The sequence below is a fragment of the Rhododendron vialii genome, chromosome 8a (genome assembly GCF_030253575.1).
Source record: "Rhododendron vialii isolate Sample 1 chromosome 8a, ASM3025357v1".
Taxonomy (NCBI): Eukaryota; Viridiplantae; Streptophyta; class Magnoliopsida; order Ericales; family Ericaceae; genus Rhododendron; species Rhododendron vialii.
The window spans coordinates 30889001-30915121 of NC_080564.1; the positions used below are offsets into that span (position 1 = coordinate 30889001).

Below are 26121 nucleotides of genomic sequence, written 5' to 3' on the forward strand. Positions count from 1 at the left end.
AGCAAAAAAATGAGTTATACCCTTGGTTTTTGGGTTTGAAAGAGTATTGAGCTTTGAGCTTTGAGGTTGAATGAGGTGTTTGGAGGATCGAGAAAGAACAAACTATGTTCTTGGGTGCCCTTGTATCTATTTGATTTCCAAAGAAGAATGCAAGGTTATGGCCAAAATGTGTAACCCTAAATGTGTGAATTTTGTCACCCTTTGAAAGAGAGACAATGGGGGCTATTTATAAGAGGAGGAACAGTGGTGAATGGAGATGTAACCAACCAACAAGGACTGGTTTGGGTTGCTTGGTGGCTATGTTTCCACCTTAAGAAAGATTGGTGGGAGATATGGGAGATGTGGACACCTCCCTACCCGGATACTGTTTTTCGAGCAAAATAGAAGCTTCTAATGTACTGTACGCCACTAATAAAGACTTCTGCACGCTGAATAAAAAAAGTTTGACCGGACGCTGACCGGCGCGCGCCAGTTGTGGACTAGCGCGCGCAAGTCCAAGCCACCCTGAGCTAGTCCACAGTCAAACCTGACCATTTGACCAACACTTGGCACTTTGACCCACGCGCGCTGGGTCTCAACCAACGCATGCTAGTAGGGTTTTGATAGGTTTAAGGGTTTTGCAAATACTCAAAACTCAAACAGTCGATATTTCCGGGGTGTTCTTGATCCATTTCATCATCAAGAAATTAAGAACCGAAAGTAAACTAATCTGGAAGTTCAGATTAGAGTGTCTACAGAATGACGTGCTCGTGTGAGAGCACAAGCATACAAGTAAAAACATTTTTCAAATATTATAAAGTACTTATAATCGTGGAAGCATAGAAAGAGAATTGAGAATGCGAGTGGATTATCTTGTTGAAGAATAATATGACTGAGATAAAGAGAATGACGAAAATAACATTCCTAACGCATTTCTTGTTCGTGAATTGGGCTTTTACACCAATTTTGAAAAATGGGAATCCATATATAGTTGCATCCCCGTTTAAAACGATGGATAGATGATTTAAACTAATCGAGCACGAACTTGTATTCGCTTGGAAGAAGTTAGTCAAGATCGACTTGTTTACACGGATCAACTTGATATAATAAACCATGTAAACAAACCAAGCTTGAACACTTTTCTAAAACTCGTTAAGCTCTCAAACCATGCTTGAACAAAATATACCCAATGTGTTTGAGCAATGATGTAGTACAACACATTCAAGTTTCTCGAAATCAGCTCGTATTTGATTTGATTAAAGTTTGTCTGAGCCCAGCTCGCCTCGTTAACAAGCTAAGTGTTAACGTAATCTGAAGCCTGTTAAATTTTCAAATCAAGCTTAAGAAATCAATTACTCGACGCGTTCGGCTCATTTTATCTGGCTTACCAACCCAGCCCTTTGCTTCAATATTTCCATTTATCTATGAACGGAGCGGATCGAACCTTCAGAGTGAGGCTCGCGTTGGGCTACCCAAAGTTCCAAACTGCACAATTCAAGCCCATTGGATCAGTTTATTTCCAAAGACCCAAGTACAGACCCGAGGAATAAATGAGCCCAGATGACCGCCGTACCTATGTTTCAAATTTCTAGTAGAATTAGTTGTTTTTATTTCAAAAGCATCAAAATTGTGTAAGTTCCTCCGACACTCGCCAACATTATTTTGAACAATCCGACAAGTGCCCAACCAAGGGTTTTGGAAAAATAATGTCCGTTCTTTGATGTTTGGTTCCATTTTTAAGAGTTTCAAAAGAAACATGTAAATGATTGCACTTATATTTAAATTGAATGACACCATTTCATTTATGGCCCCCATAATCTACCTACTTTGCAACCCTTACTATTCAGTTGTTAGGGATACTTTTGGAAAATTATCAAATTTCTATTTCCACTTTTAGAAAAGATTAATCATTTTTTAACATCCCAAAATGAAATAACGGATTAATAATCAGGAACAAAGGGATTATACAATCACAATAGATATCACCCTTTACACGTTACAGTTTTTTCCAACGTTCGTAACCCAACCTTTAATTTTGTATGTCCCCGCAAAGACCCAATGCGTAAATCATCGATGTAAAAGAAAAAAAATACGGTAAAAAACATGCCAAGGACTTCCAAATTTCTTGACAACTCTATCCTCAAGCAATAATAATTTATTTCCATCTAATGCTTTTAAAGTTCAAATACTCTCTTCATAGGATGAACGGCCAAAAAATGCCTTCTGATTTCGGTCGATTAGACAATTTGCGGTGCAGAAGTCATCTAATCGTCAAATACAACTCGGAAGATTGAACTGGTCAGTATTTTGCCCTAGAATGACCTGTGAATGTTGGGGAGAATTCGAAACTGACCAGAAGAGTCTGCATAACGCTAAGCAGCGCCAATTATGAGCCAGTTGCACGTTCAGCTGCCCGCCTGTATTCCATTTCTAAACATTCTTTGGCTCTGTGAACCTTCGATTGGAGGTAAAAACTCCCGTTCTTGGCATTCTTCTCAAACAAGTAATCATACTTCTGCGCAAAAGAGAAGAAACGTCAATTAGCAAAATGTACAGAGTTACATTGTTTGGAACTTGAGAAAGGGAGAGGAAACAAAGGACGAGGAAGTAAATGAGAGAAATTATGCGCAGAATAGTTACTTTCCTTTATTGTTTTACGAAGAAAGGGAAGGAACTGAGAAGAAAAATAAGTTCTCATGTTTGTTTCAAAGAGAAGGGGAACAACTAATATGCAATGAGATCACGAAAGTAACAAAAGAAAACGAGGAAAGAAAAGGAAAAGAGGAGGTAGATAAACTTTCATTGCCTTGTCATTGGCATTTTTTTTCTCCTTCCTTTTCTATGAAGAACAAAAAAGAGCGGAAATAACTATTCCCCTTCCTATACACTTTCCTTTCGCTAAGTTCCAAGCAGACCCTAAGACTTCTGCTCTGAAAGACATCATAGAAAAAGGTACTAGAACGATGGAACAAACCTGCAAGATCTCTTCCCAAGATGAACGCTCAGTGACGCCTAGAATCTGCCTGGCCTCTGGTTCGGCCATAATTTTGGTTGCTCTAATGATGTTTTGCGCTGCTTCTTGAGCAACGCCATTTTTCGAGGCATCTGCAGTGAGCAGACACAAGATATTCAAATGAAGGAAAGAAATGGATCAAGACACCTATGACAAGTCGTCACGTGTGCCCAGAATGACATTTAAATCAAAGGACTAGCAGAATGGATCGGGCTTTCGCCCAATGTCCAAGATTCTCCACTGCTGCCCCCCACTGGAGTCCGGGACGAGTCTCAAACACAGTGTAGCTGACCATCCCAAAAGACCAGCTAAGCATCACAGGCTTTGGTCAGCCTTCACCTGATCTCAAGTCCAAATGCTTCTTAGTCTTACTATATGATAGTGGGAAAGACTAAATATGAAAGATCAAAGTTCAATTACAATATCCTACACCATGTCTTAATTGTTGGCTCACATACTCCGCATTTCACTCTGGGAATACCAGCGGAGATTGAACCTTACATAAGCACAAGATCGTTTCCCTAGGGCTTGCCTTAGGGTTTGCTACTGCTCTTACTCCTATTGTTGGCTATGAGGATTCCCAAGTGGCTTTCCTCAGATAAATCTCTGGAAGCAGACAGAAAGAGATGGCAGAGTAAACCTTCGTCTACCCCCCTCGCATAAAGGCAGGCCTGCACAAGGAAGAAATCATAACCAGGGCTATATTCACCTCTATCTAGGTGGCCTCCTAACTAAACACAAGTAAGAGCTAGCTACCAAAGGACTCGTTTTCAGCTCCTTACTTACCTACCCTTGTATTTTGAAGAAAAAGAGTCAAAATCCCATCATATTTGAGACTGATGTGATCATGCACTCAAAATTAATTATAAAGTAACCAATTTTAAATCCAAACAGTATATCCTAATGGCAGAAAGAAGAGCCAACAAAAGGCATACTCATAAGTGCCTGACGATATGCTTGAACCACAGCTCTAGCCATTATTCCACCGCCCATCACAATCAAGTTCGCAAGAAGCCTTGAAGCCTGCACCAACAATTGCGGTTTTAGAGAATTGATTTGACCTCACAATTCTAAGGCAAACTCTACAACTTTTTGCACAACTGGTATCTTAAGTACCAAAACAAAATAGGCATGAAGTCAAACAAGTAGCACAACTCGGAAGTATGTTACTTTTTCCGAAATTTGTATTGATTCTTAGTCATATTCAAATTGAGAATCTAAAGATTGCCCTATATGTTGAGTAGTCTTTGCTTTTTGCATCCCAAAGTTCAACCTAAACCTTGCTCATTGCACATAACATAATGCTACATGATTGGCGATTGCATAATTGCAGAGCATCGGAAACACATTTGAAGCAGCATGGTAAAGATAAAGATGACTGATGGAAATTGGAGCTTGCAAATCTTAATTTTAGAGAAGATAATTGCTAGTTTTGGGCTTTACGTTTGTCCTCTTAACACCTGGGTGACAGTGGTTGAGCTCAAAACCAAGCCCCAAGGACCAGAGGAACAAATAACGAACTGTCAAACTGACCTAACTTACAGTATCCACAATCCTTACAGTCTCAAGAATAGCAGTGATGAGTATAAGTAGAGTAAGTGAAGAATCTTTGGGCCTTATAATTCCCAAACAAAACCCATCCTCGATATCCCAAAAAGGGCGAGATGCATAAAGTACTAATGCAACTGATTCGTTACTGCCATCTTCATCTACCTTACGCCATCTAACCATCATTTAACCAGGTCCTTCAACCCTCTGACATTCCCTGTATGTTCATGGCCGAGAAATTAGAAGTTCCATACCCTTGCTTCCTTGGGCCTCCCTAAATAACACAACTTATTCTCAAAGATTAACCTAAATACAACGCTGTAAACCAGAATGCCTAACGTAGATGGTTGCCGGTGGGACATATGGCAATCATTTAGATGGAGAGACCACAAGCGGTGGGCAACGATAGCAGCTGTGATCAGAGACGGACAGAGAGAGAAAGAGGGGCAAAAATTGGAGAACCAGAGGCAGTAAAGCAGAACATTTAGGATGTTGAACAGAAGGGAAGATTTGCTTGCTTGGAAACAACCGTAGATGAGAACCACAATTCATGTAAGGGTTGGGCCTGGCAGGCAACTCACTTAAGCAGACCACAGTCATGTGTTTGAGTAGCGGGAAAAAAAGGAGGCCCCCTCTGCTTGACCAAACAATAAACGTAGCTATCATTACATATGTATTCTACTTGACTGAACGCCTCTATGGTGACATCAGTAGTTGAGCATGATCCTACAAGGAAACATTGAACCACATGCTCTTGCGTTCATATGGAGAATACTTCCTTATGGGGGTATCTTTCTCCATGAGGAACTGAGAAGCGCATTATAAATCCTCGACTCTAGCGCCCAAGTTACATATCTCAGGAAATCCAACGCAACAGTCACAGGGATGCCCCAAAACTGCAACATCTACTCCAACGGAATCCTTAGACCCTGCTACAGACCTAGATCAGCATGAGCGTATCAGGATGTCATATGAAGGTAACAGTTGCGTAATGAATCATGATAGGAGCGCAAGCTGAAGTGCGGTTACATGAGCAGAAGGTGTTAAGCACGTCATCATGAGCATAATGGGCCATCGGGCATACATTCGTTTAGCTTGGCCGACTGAGTGTCGCAAGAATATATGCCAGCGTACTACAAGGAGCCATTGCAAGTGATGCCAATGTGGCAAGACCGTAGAGCGGAGCACGTTCGTTTTATTGAAACCCCGAAGGAAAGCATTTAGACACAAAACAATGTTCATTAGTCCATGCATCACCACGAAGCTAACACATGGGTCCCAACTCTTTGAGATGAAGGCATTGCAATGATTTGGTGCGTGTAACATGAGACTTACCAAACACACCCATGCCAAACTCTATTAAGGTTACTAACTACCTTCAGGACTTATTACTTAAAAACAAATAATCTCCAACATCATGTCAACAATTAATTGATTCAAAGACAGGTCCATAAGAAGGGTGCATGTTCACACAAGATAAACGCCTGGCAAATAACAATTAGACTATTGACATACCTTAAAACTTATAACGCCATAGGAAATACATACAACGTGAATATCATTTGGAACTTGCCCACAAAGAGGAAATAAAAAATCAAGCAACCAATGAATCCCACCTCCAAAAATGAATGAGATCAAGCCATACAACACATGACTAACCAAAAAGTAGGCACTTGGTTGAGAGAGAGAGAGAGAGAGAGAGAGAGAGAGAGAGAGAGAGAGAGTGTTATGCACAACAACAATGAAACTTCATTAAGGACCGAACAATGAGACTCATGAGTCATACATACCATCTCCAAGATGAAGAGAGAGAGAAATTTCAAAGGTAGGGTGACCAAGATATAAATCAGTCAGAAACCTACAAAACAGAAAACTCCGCAAGTCAGAATTTGTTTCCTGATCAAATCTCATAAGTGTTCCACAATGCAGGTTTCATGTAGTTGCGCTCCACCATGTCCATGTGTCAACAATATATTTTTGTCTTCATAAAACTACACGTACCGAAAATTATATTATTTTGCACAGAATCCCAATCTATTATTACTACAAAAAGGATTGAAGAACAAAACCCACTTCATGCATAGAAACAGAATCAAACCAAGCTCAGCATAGTGTACAAAAAAATTGGACATTTGTTTCCAGGGAACGCTACTACCCTAGCAAATTACGGTTTGGTACGAAGTACGAACATACCGAAACATGATACACTTCCGGTCCATAACGATACATTTAGTGTTCCTCAGTAACCAAAATAGTCATTTCCACCATATTGAATTCATTAGGAGGTGAATAATGTTCTTACTCTCAAGGCCGTGATTCAGAAACCACATAGGGAATGGAAGGATGGTAAGCTTGTTGGAGATGAGAGCCACTCGAGGAAAAAGGGAGCTATGAAATCACTGTTCTAAAATTGCTAGGCGCTAGTCGGGCGGACAAGGAGCGCCTAGCGCCTAGGCGTCGACTAGTCGGCCACCTAGGCATGGACTAGGCACCGACTAGTCGGCTGCCTAATCTAGGCGTTGGACCACCACCTAGCGCCTAAGCGGGGACTAGTTGGCCTAGGCGGCTGACTTTTAGAACACTATGAAACACTAACTTGTGCGTGTGTGTATGGCGGAGAGAGAACAACAGGAAGGGTTTACTTTAGGGACCTGAACCTCCTATTAGCATAGACCTAGCATTTTGCCCATTCGATGCACGGGTTGATAAATGCATTAATGTTATTCGTTAATGGAGTTCATTAAGCATTAACAGTCGATTAAAAATTAACTAAATTAACCTTCAAACTTAAATCGGGATGGTTCCGGAGACACCCAAAAAAACACCTAAAAAAACACCCAAAATCTCAATCTCATAGTTCCCGATCGAATTTTTATCATCCGAACCATTCAATGTGTGCAGAATGTGATTTTAAGGGTACCTGTGAGAAATTAGCTAAAAAAAACCGGAAAATGCTTGATTTGAGCAGTTTTTATTTGAATCGTTCAATAAAAAACTGTTCGAAACTGTTTGGATCAAGCCCTTTCCGGTCATTTTTTTGCTGATTTCTCGTGGGTACCTTTAAAATCACGTTTTAATCACATTGAGCGGCTCGAATCATCAAAATTTGATCGGGAACTATGAGGTGTTTTTTTAGGTGTTTTTTTTGGTGTACCCGGAACCGCCCCGAACTTAAATAGTACACTTAAACTTAGCTCACGTGGTTGAACCTATAGGTTTTTACCCTCTCTGAAGTTTCAGTAAGTTTGTACATAGTATTGATTGGTTCAAGCTAGGGGAAGGTTTAAACCAGACCTTTGCTCCCTTTAATGCTTGCCAAGGTTCCCTGGATGTCACTTCAGGGGTCGTCAGCTCAAGTCCTCTCAATGCCACCGGAGGTTTGGCATGTTGTTAATATTTCAGACCCCAGATTAATCCTCTGGGGCCATACGGCTGGGCTGGGGGATGATTGCAGGTTGTATTGCTCTAATTAATACACACACGAAAACAAATTAAGCTACGCATAATCACTTGATTTCCTTCGACGGTGTCATACATATCAAAAGAAGGAATTACAAAACCACAAGCTAGATTCTTCACCAGGGCAGATGCTATCATGCTTAAGAGAAGGGCTCCCTAAATGTGTGTATATGTTTTAGACCCCAAAAATATATAATTTTTTTCTTAGGATGGCCACAAACATCTAGAGATGGCATTCAGGGCGGATATTGGCAAATCCATACCCGATCCCCGAAACCGAACCGCTACCCAAACCCGCCCCAAAACCCGAACAGGTAGAGGAGTAATGAACCATAACCTAACCAAACGGGGTTTGATTATTCCCTGAACCGAATGGATAACCGAAACAGACTGCGAATCAAATGAAACAAGCTATGAATCAAACAAAACAAGCTGAACCAAACGAAGAACAAGGAGAAAAAAGAAATTCATGACTTTTATTCTTCACAGGAGTACCAAACAGGAAAAAGAAAACCCATATCTTAGTTCATACGTAGCTTTTATTCTTCACTTTTTTGCATCAAGAAACAATCTGTGACCTAACCCTGGATCTAATAATCTGATTCTGATGATAAAAAACATTTGTCAGAGAGAGAGAGAGAGATTCAACTGTGTGATTACGGATGATTACTGCAGCAAAACCTTGACCAAGTTCCTCCTTCCACCAGGCATCGCGATTGATTTTAACCTTTCCTTGAGCAGGAGCTTTCCACTTGGGTTGTGGAATCGGAGCAGCAACTTGATTAGTCAATTCCACGATTGAACGAGGAAACCCACGACGAGGTCAGATAGAGATAGATGTGTGTTAACCTGGTTGCTAGAGAGAGAGAGAGAGAGAGGATGTATGTGTGTGTGTGTGTGAGAGAGAGAGAGAGAGAGAGAGAGGAGAGGAGAGAGAATTCTTAAAACCCTACACGCCACTTACCCTTCAGGAAACACAGAGAGAGGGAGAGAGGGAGAGAGAGAGAGGAACGTGGTTGAGTTAATACATACGTAGTGGTATAACTTGTTGATGTTTTACATTTACCTGCGCTTATAGTTCTTCGCCGACCTTTGTTGGCGGTTGTCGTTTTTTCTTGGGACCAAAGATTCCGAGACCTTTGATCGATTACCTTTTGGCATTCTGGGTCCACAAATACGAAGATATATAGAATTACGTAGGGCACCTTACAATTTGATATATGTCACAAATTACTCTCCCTTGTTGTAATATTTTCAGTTCAAACCTAAGACATACTCCTTCCGTACATTTTTAAGTGTCTCGTTTCGTAACTCCAATTTATTAAAAAAACATCATCGTTACACATTTCACATTAATTTTTACCTCCACTTTCTCTACTTATCCTCTGTGGAAACATCATCATTATACTTTTATTCCCTAACTTTTCAAAATAGAATCTAGTTTAAGGGGCAAAATGGAAAATATATCCACTTTTATCTACTAACTTTACAAAATGGACACTTATTAAGGAACAACCCAAAATAAAATACTGGACATTAAAAAGGGGACGGAGGGAATATATAACTTAAACAACAATGTCAACCCTCCTCCGTATCTCTTACTTAACTTTCTATAACAAAAGCAAAAACCCACGTGCGATGTTCTCTTTCGTAGTAAATTTCTTCGATCATATGACATATGGTTCATGGAGAGAACACCACAAGAATTTAACACATGCTCTTTTGTATTTGAGTTTTTCCATCATATGGTGCGAGAAAACACCATATAGACCTGATTTCTTTTTCCGAATTTTCAATATTTGTGACTTATCTAATTGGGAAAATTTCAAAATGACACCTGAACTTTGCACTAAATGTCACAGAGACACCTGAACTTAAGTTTATTTCAATTAAATACTTGTACTAACAAAATCCTCAAATTTAGACACCTGAACTTAAGTTTATTTCAATTAAACACATGTACTACCAAAATTCTCAAATTTAGACCCCCGTCGTTATACTCCTGTCACGCCCTCGATTTTCAACATAAATAGATAAATCATTTCGATAAAAGATCCTCGCATAGGACAAATAATACCCAAAATGGTTTTCCACCTATTTAATTACAAACGAAGTCCCCAAGTTTAAAAAAATACATCATTGGCACCGTGGCTCAAATTAAGTTATATACATGTGCAAAGTATTTAGAATATTACAACCTTATGTCAAAAGATCAAACAAAGTAAATTAGTTACAATACCATCTCTATCCAAAAGTAGACTAATACAAAGATGGATGAGTAACTAAGTCATGTTAGCTTCCAAAAGTCTTCGTTTCCAAATACACCATGTCATGCAACCTATTGCCCTGTGTTCGAACCTGAAAAGAATGATTTTGCTGAACTACACTAGCCCAATAGGAAATTCTCTACAAAATCTACATGCAATGAGATGATAAGCATAAACGAATCAAATTAAACGATAAATCCAAATAATGCACATTAACACCCATTTGCAAAAGTCATAACAATTCCCAATCACAAACTCATACGTACACACATACGCACACACTTCTTCTAACAAAATTCCACCCCTTGCGAGATTGTGTTTCCACTTTTTGCATCACAATAGACTCCACCCCTTGCGTCACACTAAATCCTTCATTCACTTCACAACAACAACCATACTATCATCACAATTGATACTAATGCCATAAACTCATTCCACATACACCGACATTATCTAAGATGACACATATAGCTCATGGATCATAGCACTCGTTACCACAATACCACTATCAATGAAAATGCAATCCTCAAGCCATAAAACATTCTATTCGACCATATATAACAAATAAACACCTAAAACACACAGAGTCACCACAAAATATGTAAAGGAAGAGATAAATCCATACCTAGATGGGTTTTAAGCAAAACCCTAGGTCTACCAAGAGCAATAAGCTTGAATCTTTCAAAGACAAGCTTCACCCAAGCTTGGATACAAGATCTAGAACAAATAAAGCCCAAAAACATGAATAACAAGCAAAGATCAACAAATAATCGAGAGGAGAGAGAAAAAAACGTGATAGAGCTTCAAGGAGTGAGAACAAAAATACAAAACTCACCCTTGGTTCACCAAATACAAGAATCTTGTGATTTTGAGGAAGAAAACCCTTGGATCTTGAAAATTTGATGTTGAAATCAAGAGTTTTGGGTGAGATTGGAGTTGCGTAGGTGAGAGGGGGTGTTTCCAGGTTTGATTTGAGGGTTTTTAGTGTGAAAAATGGTAAAGGAGGTATTTATAGTGAGCTGTCATGCGTGCTGAAAAGTCAAAAATTTTGCACGATGTATTGGTACCGTAGAATGACAGTACCGGTACAGGTAGCCAGAAATTTCAGCATTTCACAGTTTCTGGTCGCAATGTACCTGTACATTAAAGACAGATTTGAAATTTTTTGCCAACGTTCATCAAATCAAACCTCAATTGCTACTAACACTTCCACACATCATTTCAACATCGAAACTCAAAATAACTATTCTCCGAATGTCCGATACACAACGATAGACGTATATCCGTACACCCCCACAAACAAACGTACAACTTTATTAATAATACAATTCTTTCACGCATTAAACGATTTCCGAAATTATACTAATAATTTACGAGTCTCCATAACTCCGTCTCAAAAATTGCTGATATGGCATCTTCAACCCGTTTAAGTTGCCTCATTGCACATATTTTTTTGCCCAAACCCAGTTCTTCTTTCTGCTCGGCATACTTCTAATGATGGGTTTCGCTTGAGTGCATCGTCTCCTGTTGGAAACATGTGCAATGGGACAACTTAAACGGGTTGAAGATGTCATATCAGCAATTTTTGGAACGAAGTATAACGACGGTGGTCTAAATTTGGAAATTTTGTTAGTATAGGTGTTTAATTAAAATAAACTCAAGTTCAGGTGTCTAAATTTGGAGATTTTGTTAGTATAGGTGTTTAATTGAAATAAACTTAAGTTCAGGCATCTCTGTGACATTTGGTACAAAGTTCAAATGCCATTTTGAAATTTTCCCAATCTAATTTTATGGATAACCAAATTCGCGAGCCAACTTGTGTGCGCCTGAATCAATTACGAAGCCCTGGTATTACCAACACGGTAAACTAGCAAAGACCCCAAGAGTTTTTTTGTCAACAATGAAAACCGAACCTGCGAAAATAGAGAAGCAAGATCCTTGTTATATTCTCACTCAACCAACCCTTGGAATAACAATTGCCTAGGTGAGTTTGGCATGTGAAATTACCCTCAAGCCCTCTCTCAAAAAATAAAAACCAACCCTTGGAATTATTATGTAAGGATGATGAGGATCCATGTATACTCCTAGAATAGAGAAGTACATCTAGAGGAGAATGTTATCCGGACCCACCAGCAGAACCTCAACCCAATTTTCCATGTCCAAATGGAAAAGAACTTCCCTTTTTGCCTGTGCTCAATAGTGTTAAAGCCTGACGGGAGGGCAGAGTTGAGAGTACCATTCTCACTCATGCAGCAATGCATATCCATGTAACTTCAATATCTTCTATCCTTTTTCCTGCGCCAAAGATATCCGAGGCTTTCTCCGCAACTAACCTGGAGCATCTGGATTCTCCGTGACTAACCTTGAGCATCTGGAGTCTCTATCACACGTATAACAAGTAATTACAGGACAGGTCTCAGATGGCCATAAAGAAATTAAACACTTATGACATTTAAACTCGCGAACTTCATAAAGTAACTATATCTAGAGTACTAGTACTTCTCAAAGATTGCATAGAATGATCAAATAAACTGTGGTTCTGTAGAACATCCAATAAAACAGACTAACATGTGTAGCAATTTCTCTGCATAAATGTCAAGAAATGAACTAAGACTAAACTGTGATAATGCAGGTGGCCCTAATTGGGAAAGAAGTCCACGAGTACTAGAGATGAAACTCAATGATACGAAATTCGTTACGCTGTGGTTGGATCTCTGATTTGTGGAGAAATATCCGGTGGAGAGGGAAATTAGCTTCACAAATCCCTTTCCTTACCAATTCGCTCCCCAACTCAAAGATCCAAACGCAATCGTAAATGTTTCAACTGAAAGACGAGTCAATGGATATCCTCGTCTGATCGAACATTTAGAGGACTTGAGGGCGATTCAGTTCCTTCGTCCACAGCTACTTCAGTTTCGAAGTTCTTCTTCCCAAAATCATCAATCTTTGACATGTCATTGCCAGTATCAATTCTCATTCGCTTACATGTCTTCTCAGCTTTCTGTTGTATAAGAATAGCATCACTTCTCTTCCTCTTGACTTTGTCCTCAGCTTGAGATTGTGGCAATTCATTTTCTTCAATCCCAGATGAAGAATCTGAACCTTTCTCTTCAACAGACACCTCAACAGTGTCCGCTTCTTCTTCCACCTTATATTGGAGTCCTTCTATAACCACCATTAGTTCCCGATTCACCTGTATGGCGGGAGATATGTTTCAGTTGAAAACAAGACAAGAGGAATGAGAAAAGCGGGGCTAAATTTATGGAAGCAGTTCCATTACAGGAATAGATTGAAGCATTCAATCTTTATTATCAAGTCCTCCATCTTTACAACATTGATGGAAACAACCGACAAGAAATATAGGCCTTAAATGGTTGCTGTTTCCAAAATACTTTCCCGTGAAAACCTATAATGTCCATGCTAACTTATTCTTTTGTAGCCAAAAAGGTTTTCGAGCATTGGGAAACATCTTTTGACAGTCTCATTTTAAAAATTGAGCTCTTTTACCACAACCTCCCTGAAAGCAAGTTCCGAAAACTATGAACCAAAAAACTTCATGTGTTTTTGGAAAAAGAAAACCAAACCTAACCAAAACAAACCAAACCAAACAAGGACTAGAGTTTTGCAGAAACAGAGAGAAATGGAGTTCCAAACCTGAGGATTTCTAAGGAATTCAGATATGTCAAGCTTGCAAGAAGGGCACTTCATGACATTCTTTTGGGAGCGAAGGGTACGTCCACCCAGACTTGTTCGCTCTCTCTCAAAAGTTTGCCCAGTAAAGGCACCTTCCAAACAAGCTTTGCAGAAGTTGTGAGCACAGGGTGTTGTGAGAGGCAGAGTCATCACTTTTTCACAGAGAAGGCAGGAGAGACCTGTATAACTTTCTATTTTAGAATATGTGGTAATTTGCATCTAAAATCATGCATGTGAACATGTATCACAGTCACCACATAGTAGATAGTCCCACGTAGATAAACCTAATAGAAAGCCTAAGTCCCAATTGAAAAAAACACTCCCACCTAGATAAACCTAATAGAAAGCCTAAGAGGCAATTGAAAAAAAAACACTCCCAATATCTTTACCACTCTGCAAAGCAACGGAATGATCATTCCAACTGTAGCGTCCATTAGGTCCGTTTTTCAGAAAACCAAACATCCCAAACGAATGATCATTCCACCACCTTAATTCTAATGGAACAAACGCTGCCTAAGATTCCTGCTAACTACTTCAAACAAGGATGCAGAACGTAAATAGGAATCATGATTAATCCACTCTTCCTTTTTTTGAACCGCATGATTAAGCCACTCTTCGACAAGCTATGAAAACCAAAATAGTTCAAATAAAAGTGAAGTAGTCAAAAGACTCAAAACTGAAAATATCATATGCATGATAACAAACCATTTAAGTGAGCATGGTCAGACCTTTAAGAACCATCTCTTTCAGAGAGTTATTTTGAGCTTTCCTTACGGCTTGGGCTTTCCCTTCTTGCTGTCTGTCCTGAGAACAATTCTCACTTACCCGTTTCTTGCTACGGGGTGGTGGCTTTTTCCACTTCCAGCAACCTTCTTCCTCCTGAGATTCAAAGTCATAAAGGTTAATTATGTACAAAGATCCAATGCTAAACATGGACCGATAATCGATGCTCCATCGTATTATTGATGAAAAAATATCTTCCTGAAAATTCATGCCAGAATCTAGACTCACATCAATTGCCCTGATCTATTCAGATAATTCAGACCAGTAAAATAGCACTTAAAGAAAACAAATTGCATCCACTCACATCGTAGTCCCACGAAGGACTCTCTGTCCTCTCAGTAACATCAGACGCTTTGGTCTTGAGTTCAGAAATGCTTGGCAGTGCTCTAACTTTGTCTCCATGATCATCGCTTTAGAATTTGAATTGGAAAGTAACTAATAAATAGGTATAGCACAGGAAAAAGAAAACAAGAAAAAGACAAGCTTTGACAAAAAAACAAACCTTGTCCATGGAGCAGGACTGTTGTCACATCTCACAAACAAGTATCTGCAGACCTTGAAGCCCTAATAGAGCAAACCATTAGGAGTAAACCTTCTGAGGTGAACAGACAATCCAACAGCCACTAGGTGCTCTGATTACAGAAAGTTACCTGCTTGCCAACTTTTTGCCAGCATTTTTCTATCCTATAGATCCCATCATACCTCACACCCGTTTCTGGGGCATACGAAGAATGCTTGTCTTTGTGAGATCTGTCCACAGATGCAAATGGAAGGCAAAATGAAGTAGAAAAACAACTGAACCTTTAAAATTCCCATCAGCTTATTTATCTATCAATTAATGTAGGTTAATCAATTGTGTTTATCTGCTGGAACTACGAACCCTCCCATTATTCACAATTCAAGTGCACTTAAGGAAATCAACTCAGCTTTTATTTAACAACCACACCATCTTATATTGTGGAATGCTAGTGCCAGTCAAATTATGTCTACCATGCAATCCTGAGCAAGGGAATCCCAACAAATATCGCATAAACAGAAACCACCACAAAAAAGGATCAGGTTCCATAATTGCAGTTGCAGCGTTAATTGCACATGTCCAGAGTATCCTATGCAACATATGCTCAGTCAAATTATCTTCATGTAACCAATGCATTACCTTAGCAGGCTTTTCTTCAGCTTGTATAGGGAAACAATAGAATGGCTACGTCATACAACTATGAGTAGGTGTGCGGTATTGTATCCTCTCTAGGCATGATAGGTAGAAATGCCCGTCACATTTAAATTTGAATGGACAACAAAAACAATTTTAGCTAATAACTCCATAATTAGCAAAATAGGAAAATCCAATAATTAAAAAACCAAAAATCCTTGTACTTCAATGGTTACCTAATAACACGGACTGGATAGCCCTTTTTGCAGCTAACCCGTAAAGCTTCATTATAGTTCTCAAACTTCTGATCAAATGATTGTTCCTTGTTAGTGCGTCTATTCCCACTAAGATCCCTTCCACCACTGCCATACAACCAAGAGAAAGAATAGGTATCAATAGCCAAATGTAACAGTTTCTCAAACACCAAACCGAGCCTTGTGTCCTAGTCAATTGGGTCAGCTACATGAATCCTATTTTTCTCGAAGCAAGGAAATAAAAAATGTAAGAGACAATATTACAATGGCAGTCAGTAAGGATGTTCAAATAATAGAAAACAACCACACTAGAACTTAATAATATAGTCGAGGACAGCTTTGTCCTTTTTGAAAGTGCTTCAAAAAGGAAACCAGTAGAGGTTGGTCACGTCTAAGAAGTAACACATGCTAGAAATCCTTAAATCCATCCTTGATCTTACAAGGAGTACAACCAATTAGCAAAATCGATTGATTACTAGATCTCGAGAGACATACAAACAACCAATACCAGTTTTAATGCAAGGATAGAGGTCACATAAAACAAACCTTCCAGTGTAGAGAAACCACTCTCCATGATCTTCATCGTCCTCATAACCTCCTGAAAGTACTACAGACTGTGCACCATGTTTTGATTGCCCACAAATCCCCGCCACAGGTGGAAGGTGAACACCCCACTGCCTACACTCTAACCGACCTTCCCAGCAATCTCCAACCAACACACCCCGATCCCTCTCTGGGTCATTCTCAGCCAGGATTGGTCCAAAATAATCTGGTGGAACAGTTACAAATATTTTCCCACTCGCCGCATTTGCCTTTCCGTTCCTCTTTGCTCGATCTGTAGTATATGCCTTGTCAGGTCGGTCTTGGTTATGCATAAAGTACTGAACTTTATCAGAGCCAATTGAGTTATTTGATTTTGACAGCTTGGCTGTTCGGATGGCAACTACAAGTGCAGAGTTGATGCGTGGCTGATTTGCCATTTTAGGGGGAATACTGCGACGGCACTTGGCACATGTATGCTTCCCTTGGCCGATCCACTTTTGGAAGCATTTTAAGCAGAAATTGTGACCACATGGTGTCTGGAGCAAGGGAAAAAAGATCTGTGTCAGCTAAAAGGAGGACAAGCTGATAAACTGAATAATAAGTTGAGATCCAACAGCAACATGAAATCAATATCTAAGTAGCAGGGGCAGAGCCGAGTTTTGTAGGTAGTGACTAGTGAGGTCAAAATAATAGCTAGAGTTATTACGGATTTGGTCGAGTTTAGTAATCATAAATGGGGCACACATTGCTATTTAATATGACCCTTAATATATTTTCTGTCGTTTATGGAGTCAAATGGGTAAAAATCCAGTAAAGAGACTCAATGGGGTCAACTAACGCCACTTTATTGCTCCTCCCTCTGCCCTTGATACTTATCACAGACATGGACACACCGGTTTTAAAAAATGGAGGAATGACACATTGAGGACACTAGAGAAACAAATACTCATAGATAAACTCCTCTAAGCCGCATATGCTAATGTTTCATCCGAAGATAACGTAAATGCAACATTACACTAGGTAAAATTAAAGACCATGCCTATATTCAATAATTTAACGGACTAAGTGATGGATGAAAACGTATGCGTAAGTGTCCAAACAATTGATTTCATGTTTGCCTCAGTTAAGGAAATGTGCATTCCGAAGAGCGTCTAGTTCTAAAATCCCAATGTACAAAGAGTGTCTAATTCTAAGGAAAGAATAAATAAAAAGAAAGACTTGGACAAGTGCCTGAGAGCAATCTTTTAAAAACCAGACTCAACTGGCCGGTTCAATCGGTTGAACCGTCGACTGGTCTAAGGTTCGGTCCGGACTTTCCCTACAACTGTTTTAGATTAAAAGCCAGCTTATTTTGCAAAAAGTGAAAACTGGTACTAAACCAATGAACCGTCAGAACTGTTGGCGGTCATGTAAAACCAATCAGGGTCAGATGCAGAAGATATTGTTCGCTGCTTCGTAAATATAGAGCCCAGGCGTCAGTTCTTTTTTTATGATTTCAATGTAGGACTGTGGGAAGTTAAATGTGGCTTTAATTGTCCAACATCCTAGGCTCCTAGCTGTCATAAAAATATATTGTTGTTAAAATCCTACGATACGGGATATGCATCATATGATTCGTGTAGTCTCCTTCCAAAAACAATATGTATCCCACCCCTTATCGTTTATGTATACAAATCATACGATATGATGATATATTCTACAATATATTCGCGTATCCCGATTCCAAATGTATCTTACAATTACTTATTGAAAAAAAGTCATGCCACATCCTAAGAAGTGGAACACCAAACCCGTTCTGGATCGTCTTATCTAGTTATGGCAGTATTCAATCCATTTAAAGAAAACCAAAACTCAAAGTTCGAATAGACGAAAGAGCATATTTTGTATGAACCAGATAAGGGCTCTTCTTCTCTTCCCTTGACCTAGGCACTAGAAAGCCTCAATGTGATAAATCCTACTTGAGAGACTTGGAATTTTTCATCCAAAAGCCTATTTTTCATATATACAACTGATTTTTAGATTGTAATTAGGTACAACTATTATTTTACTGTATACTAACTTATGTTAACGTATCTTACGATACGCCATACATAGCCCTTCATAAAACAAAAAAACGATACATGATACGTAACCCGATTTGAAGACACTTTATGCAATTAGTTGTGAGAATTTGAACCTGCCAAATATTATGCTTCGACATGCATTAACCAAATTGCACGATTACAAACTCATCCCATAAATTTCTATGATTTCTACTGAAAGAGATAAACTTCTACAGTTCTATATATTCAGGACTTCTTGTGAATCTCATAATCAAATCAACAGAAATATCAGACAAAGTTCATGTCTTTAGATGTGTTATTCCATGCCTTTTTAGTTCTTCATAAGTTTTATATATCTATAAGGTAATTATGACATCACAGTTCAACTCGTGATTGATCCGGTGACCCATCTGCCCGGCCCTTTTCCAGTTCGCTCACCAGTCCGGTTTTCATAACATTGCCTAAGAATCTCCAGCCAGTGCCTATGTCCGACACCACACGCAACCCTCTTAGAGTGTAAGCGCTTCTTACATCAAAATCAAACACCAAAAATGCAATGTACTTGGTTTCATAAGAACTTATCCACCATATCCAACATTAACTACCTATAATCCCAAACTTCCATTTAAGAGCATATCAAGCCGACCGGAAAAAGTGCATTTGCGGAGATAGTAGTTTTGGTGTTTAACCTTCAACACGCCTCAGCATTAAAAAAGGACCACTTAATGTGCACTGCACTCGCTAATGTGAATCAAACCCCTCTTTACTCCATTAATGAAAGTGAAAATCAACAGAACATCAAAATGACTTGCACTTGTTTACTGTTGACTTTCTAGGTTCTATAATTAAAACAAGATATCTAATTGAGTTGCCCATTAAGGCAAGTTCAAACATCCAAAGTCTGTGAGAGAACCAATAATCAAGTAAAAGCATGTTGTTTCATTACTAATAATTACTAATAATGCAGGAGGAGACGTGTCTACCCATCTCAACATGAAAATTGGCACCCCAAGAATATTGATAGGAAACTTTGAATGCCACTCAAGTTTCTTAGTTCTCCTCACTCAAATGACACTACGGTTAATAAGCACGAGGCATTATGACTGGAGTTCACCCCATCGAAATGAAAGTGAAAATCAACAGAACATCGAAATGACTTGTACTTATTTACTGTTGATTTTCGAGGTTCTATAATTAAAACGAGATATCTAATTGAGTTGCCCATTAAGGCGAGTCCAAACATCCAAAGTCTGTGAGAGAACAAATAATCAAGTAAAAGCATGTTGTTTCATTACTAATAATTACTAATAATGCAGGAGGAAACCTGTCTAACCCATCTCAACATGAAAATTGGCACCCCAAGAATATAGATAGGAAACTTTGAATGCCACTCAAGTTTCTTAGTTCTCCTCACTCAAATGACACTAAGGTTAATAAGCACGAGGCATTATGACTGGAGTTCACCCCATCGGATAAAATTGTACCCACGTCAAGATGTTTGGAGACTAATCAAAAGATGAATTCTCATTGACCAAAAGTTACATAGGTGAGATACAACTACCCTGGTATACAAAAATGACCTGCAGCATTCTAACCAGAAAGGACAAATAACACTAAGGGTCCGTTTGACTAGAAAGAAATTTATGCTACAAAGTGAAAATGAAAGAAAGTGAAGTAAGAGAAAAGAAAGTGAAAAGAACATTTATTTTCTTCTATTTGTTTGATTACAATGAAAAGTTCCATAAGAATCTTGCAAAAAAATTACTTATAGTTGCTAAATTACCTTTAATAAGAAATATGGATCCCAGTAGGAAAGGAAAAAATTATAGGCTTAATGGGAAGTGTCATAAGAGGTGACAACTTCCACAAGAAGACAAAATTTCCTTGTGTTTTGAGCAAGAAAGTAAAAACTATCTAACCATGCTTAAAGGAGTTGCACAAGAAAACTTACTTTCTAGTACTTTCTACCACTTTCATACTAATCAAGCACCAAAAAGGGGTCATTTTTTTCTATTTCTTGCATTTTCTATTATTTTCACTAAATTCAGACAACCTAAGGAACCCTAATTAAATATTCATAAATCCGACACTAAATTTTAAAAGTGAGAAATAGCTAATTCCACAAACCATGGGGCTAGGGAATGAGGAATCACACAATCATGGAAACAGAACATTGTGAAATATGTTTAGTCTGTCAACCTAACGAACCCTAGTTAAATTTCCATAAATCCGACAATAAATTTCAAAAGTAAGAAAGCTAAGACGGGAAATCTAACCGAAAGAAACACATGGGGCTGCTCTTTAGGCATGCAAAATTTCTGTCTTAAACACTAAAGTGATCGGAATACCCTTAAAGTGAGACAGATAACTGAGAATTTATCTCGAATGCTTCAGGATAAACAGCATTTCTACAAAAGAGAAGGGATCCGGTCAACCATACAACAAATAAGACAACACTAAGCAAGTCGAAGCAAACATGAACCACAACTACATAATACGAAAGAAGGTGAAAACCATCAGACATTGATCAAAAGCTTCAATACTAGAAGTATCACAACACGGGGGGGGGGGGGGGGGGGGGGGGGGGGGGGGGGGGGGGTGGAGAAATCTACGAGCGCACGAGAATTGATCTAAATCAAACCAAAGCAAAACACAATATTTACATTCTACACTACTACAAAATTTGACGTACAGATTTTTCCTTTTTCTTAAATGGAAATTCAGATATACAGATATAAATGCCAATACAGAGTGAAGATCAAACCTCCAGCAATAGCAACACAAATACACAAGTAAAAAAAAATCAAGAAATGAACACAGCTCAGAAACAACAACCGTGTCTTGTGCAGTTGGGTGCATATGGACCCACGTACAACAAACTGCTCCAGGCACAGTTGTGTCCGAATGTATCTTCTAAAGTTGTGTTCTTCGACTTTTTGAAAATACTGTATGATCAATTCAATGTTATGGTAACCATCTCTGGTGACCACGTTTTGGGTACCATGTAATGTGTCATCACTCGATTGGTAGATTACATGACCAGCGAGGCGTACCCTATCAATGCAGTGGTGACACATCACATGGTACCCACGATGTGATCACCAAAGTATTAGCGATATTGTATCTACATGAATTGGTCTGAATCAAACCAAGGCAAAACACTGTTTCTACACAACTATAAAATTCAGATACACAGATACAAATGCCTTACAGAGTCAAGATCAAACCTACAAATATCGCAACATAAGCAAACAAGTCCAAATACACACACATAAAATTTAAAAAAAAGCTGGAAATAGAAAGGAACAAAAAAAAAAAAAGGCCTATACCGTAACAGGCCTCTCCGGCAACTGCATACAAAACGAGCAGTTCAATGCCATTCCAACAACCTTGAGCACATCATTCTCCTCCTCCACCTTCTCCTTCCCCTTCCTCTTCTCCTCTCTCTCCTCGTCGGACGACTCGCCTCCCTGGCCACTCAGCAGCCTCTGCCGCCTCCGCGCCTTCTGCCGCTCCGTAAGCGACGCGTCCGCCTCGATCGCCCGCACCGCCGCGACGAGATCGCCGGCGGCAGCGTCTCCTCCTCCGGCGCCGGTGCCGGCGCATATGGCGGCGCTGCCGTCGAAGGGCATCGTGCAGTCGGGGCACTCCCACTGAAGCGTGGAGGCTAGGGTTTCGGGCCTGGCGGCAAGGCAGGCCACGTGCCAGGGGGTGAAACACGTGCTGCAGGAGAGATTCTCGGCGTCCGGCGGCTTCTGCTTGCACACCATGCAAATGCCGTCGCCGTCGCACGGGAGTTGGCTAGCGTGCGCCATTGGGGGTCGCGCGCACGGGTGGATGATTATATCAGCGATCTGCAGATAGAGATAGAGTGTTGTATCAACAGCGAGCGAGAGTGGATGATGATGTATAGATATATATGGAGCGAGAGAGAGTTGTAGAGAGAGAGAGAGAGAGAGTGAGTGATGTGTGAGAGTATGAATGAGGATGTAGAGAGAGAAAATGTAGGGTTTTTGGTGTGGTGTTGGATTGGAGGATATGAATGAGAGATACGCATACAGGTGGAGATAGATGTAGAGAGAGAGTGTGTGTGTGTGTTGTCGATATGGAGAGAGAGAGAGAGAGAGAGAGAGAAGAGATTTGAAATTGGATTTTGAACATTGAAGAGAGCTTTGCACAGTTGTATTTTGGGTTGGACTCCTCTGCGTTTGAGCGCAGTTGACTATTGTGGGGAGCAAGAACCTTATTGGCTCTGGGTGTGGAACGAAGACTTTTGTTTGGTCAAGATAGTAGTATTTTTTGCCCAGACGTCGCATTCACTGGACTTGAGCGTAGAGTATCTAATCATTGCCCGTAATTTTCTACTAAAAAATTTGGTGGAAAAAGTTCTACGTAAATATAAGTCAAAGAAAATCAAAACCAATAGAATTGACGAAAGTGTCCTTGATAACAACTCCATTTTTTTATTTGTCTTTTGAACGAATCGTTCAGTTTTTAGAGTCTCTTGAAATAAATTTTGTTTCGATTTTTGAGATCCCAAAATTTTCCATTTGAGTAATGGAAATATTTTTATGTTAAAATTTCTTTTGACTTAGGGGGAAAAAACTTTGATATTCCGGCAATTATGGGTCCTTTTATTGTGTATAGTTTACTCTAAACGGTATTATAAGATCGTTATACCTAAAAAACAAGAGTATAGGAGATTTTTTCGTACAAGTGAATCATCAATCGATTGTAAAGTTCAAGAGTAATGAACCTTTTTAAGAAAGCGACCTCAAAAGAATGATTGCTTAAATTGAAGGAAAAATAGTGCAATAATCACGTGTTTTTTTTTTAAATGATCTTAAACGAAAAGAAGATGGTATGAGAATTCGCAACTTGCATTAGCAAAGCTATATATGTCAATCTATATTTGTAAAAAGGTTATGTCATTTTTGAGCATGCCATACAAATGTTGTATCGTCTGATAGACTACTTAAGTTTATCTTTTCGCACATCAAGATAATATACATCTATTCATTTGCGGCAGAAGCTTTCTGAAAGATTAAGTTGGTTACGAAATATAAAAATGGGTTTAAAGGAGTATTTTTCAAAATTAGCAGATACCACTAGATAAACAAAAGTGAATTAAGTTTCAAAAAAAAATGTGAGAGAAATGAAAAGTGGTAAGGTTTTTATGACACAAAGAAATTACTAGTTGGCAAAGATGGAAATAACAAGGTTCATGCATGGGTATTAAAGGCTATAAAAAAAATTGCTCATTTTAATTTATCAGCTGTTTTGTGTCTAACTTTACAAGCCCTGGATTTCAGGCAATTTTGTTTTATTTAATCATCACTTTCTCCTTTTTGAAAAATTTTCAAGTTTATATTTGCCACTATGACTATTTTAATGTGTCATCCACCAATGCTCAACTAGCCAAGAAAAATCATTTACGTATGAATTAATTGTACTTTTTTTTGGGTACCTTATATAAAGGCCTGACTTATTCTTTTCATCGTCGTTCGATGGACTTCAAATAAGATTTAATTTTGATTAAATGTTAGTTGAAACTTGACCACCCACAGACACGTAAAATAATGTACGAAAGTTAATACTAGAATTAATGAGATGGGACCTACGAGTTTAACTCGTTAGAATCTCGTGGGACCCGCGACAATAACTTTACACTCCTGTAACGTTAAATTTAATCGTGGCCATTACAACGGAACTCGTGTAACACACATACAAATAAAAAAGTGATTTCGCTCGATGTTCATGAAAGATGCAATCGACGCAGATGGATATGATTTGTTTTTTTTTTAAAGTAACTTTTACAATATGGCGTAACTGAAAAACATGAATAATTATTTGGTTAAAAATTTCCGAACTACTATGATGAAAGAGGCAATAAAGAATATTACTGTAGTTGAAAAGATTGACGATTATGCGCATGCCTATTTTTGTCGTCAACATTGTTTTTTTTATTTATTTTAAACTTTATATCGTCTTTTATTAAATATAATGGAGCAATCAACGTAAATAATAATAGTAGAGGATATGGATTACGGACGCCGACGCAAATTGATTATTTTAAGCTATAACTTTGCAATATTTTTTTTATGTGTGAATAGTATTTAATTAGCATGTGCATATGTGTACATGTACGTGCTCGACGCAAAGTTTCTAACATAGCGGAGTATTTACCGTCTAAACTTACAAGTCACAATGATTGACGTCTTAGATCATAATAATAAGATCACACGTAATTATTGAAATCCGGACACGTTCTAAAACTATTTGATGCAAGTGGCGCTTTACATAATAGTAGCAAAGAGCCCATATGCATATTCATGGCACATCTTATATCCGAATTTGTGTACAAATTTTTTTGCGTATATCTTTACACAAACCCCTATTTGCTTTGTATTAAAATATTGTACAAAATTTATGTAACGTCAACTAGGTTTTTTTTTTATATATAGAAATTTAATTTTAATACTTTCCCATACAAGGCTTATAAGCCTTCAAACTCATCCTTCAATTACTACACCTATTATCAGCCTTCCTTCATTGACCAGTAAAAGTTGGGGAGTTAACTACAAAATCTGGGGTAATATATTATGTCCCCAAAAAAAAAAAAAAAAATTCTGGGGTACTAACTTCAAAAATATAGTACAAAATCTGGGAGTTAAATACAAAATCTAGCTGAAAAAACAAAAAACTTTGAAAATATAGTACAAAATCTAGCTGGAAAAACAAAATCTTTGAAAATGTTACTATCTCATAATAAAGTCCCTTTCAGAATCTCGAGCATTTAAACGCCTAAGATTACCTGAATCCTTTGCCCCTCCTTCGTCCTATCCAGGAAAAAAAGGTGAACTATTTTATTTATTTTTTTGGTAACTCAAACTATTTTATTTTTTTTTTAAAGTAAAACAGTCTATTGGTTGTCTTATTTTTTGTGAAAGTGTATTAATATCCGTGAAATATGTATCAATATCTGAAAACTTCTTCGGAATATGTATCAAGACCGTTGTCATTCAATATTTATCGATATCCGGGAACTTCTTCGGAATATGTATCAAGACTGTTTTCTTGAATGACACGCTCCGTTTGTTTGGTCATAAAAAAATTTTGTGTAAAATATTTGACTTATTTTTTAATGTTTAGTTGGATGAAGTAGGAGTAAATTGAAATAAAAAAATTGATTTTGCCACTCTTTTTTTTGTTAACGTCACTCTCCTGCAAGTGTATTTTTGCACCAAAAATATACTTACAAGAGAGTGACGTTAACAAAAAAAAAGAGTGACAAAATCAACAAATATCCAGATGCTTGTGTGGTTAGGTTAGAACCTGTTTAGTGTTTACCAGTAGAAAGAGACACGTGCAGGGGAAGAGAGAGAGAGAG

General features: G+C 38.5%; 2 protein-coding genes across 4 annotated transcripts; both read right to left on the minus strand.

Moving 5' to 3' along the window:
- Positions 1–1923: 1923 nt before the first annotated feature.
- Positions 1924–9151, minus strand: LOC131335254 (mitochondrial import inner membrane translocase subunit PAM16 like 2). 3 transcript variants are annotated; one of them, XM_058370525.1, is made up of 6 exons: positions 9060–9151; positions 8660–8750; positions 6331–6398; positions 3928–4015; positions 2954–3084; positions 1924–2494 (listed from the first exon to the last, which is right to left on the minus strand). In XM_058370525.1, the coding sequence occupies exons 3-6, from the start codon at positions 6331–6333 to the stop codon at positions 2366–2368; spliced, it is 351 nt and encodes a 116-aa protein (XP_058226508.1). In that variant the 5' UTR covers positions 6334–6398; positions 8660–8750; positions 9060–9151; the 3' UTR covers positions 1924–2365. The 3 variants fall into 3 exon arrangements, with proteins under 3 accessions (XP_058226508.1, XP_058226507.1, XP_058226506.1); XM_058370524.1 differs by having other exon boundaries at positions 8649–8750; XM_058370523.1 differs by lacking the exon at positions 8660–8750 and having other exon boundaries at positions 9066–9139.
- Positions 9152–12765: 3614 nt separating this feature from the next.
- On the minus strand, positions 12766–22823 carry LOC131335256 (E3 ubiquitin-protein ligase ORTHRUS 2-like). The gene is made up of 9 exons (XM_058370526.1): positions 22061–22823; positions 16693–17225; positions 16129–16254; positions 15393–15492; positions 15245–15306; positions 15047–15152; positions 14688–14838; positions 13921–14138; positions 12766–13459 (listed from the first exon to the last, which is right to left on the minus strand). Exons 1-9 carry the CDS (start codon positions 22544–22546, stop codon positions 13103–13105), a joined length of 2139 nt encoding a protein of 712 aa, XP_058226509.1. The 5' UTR covers positions 22547–22823; the 3' UTR covers positions 12766–13102.
- Between the last annotated feature and the right edge of the window lie 3298 nt (positions 22824–26121).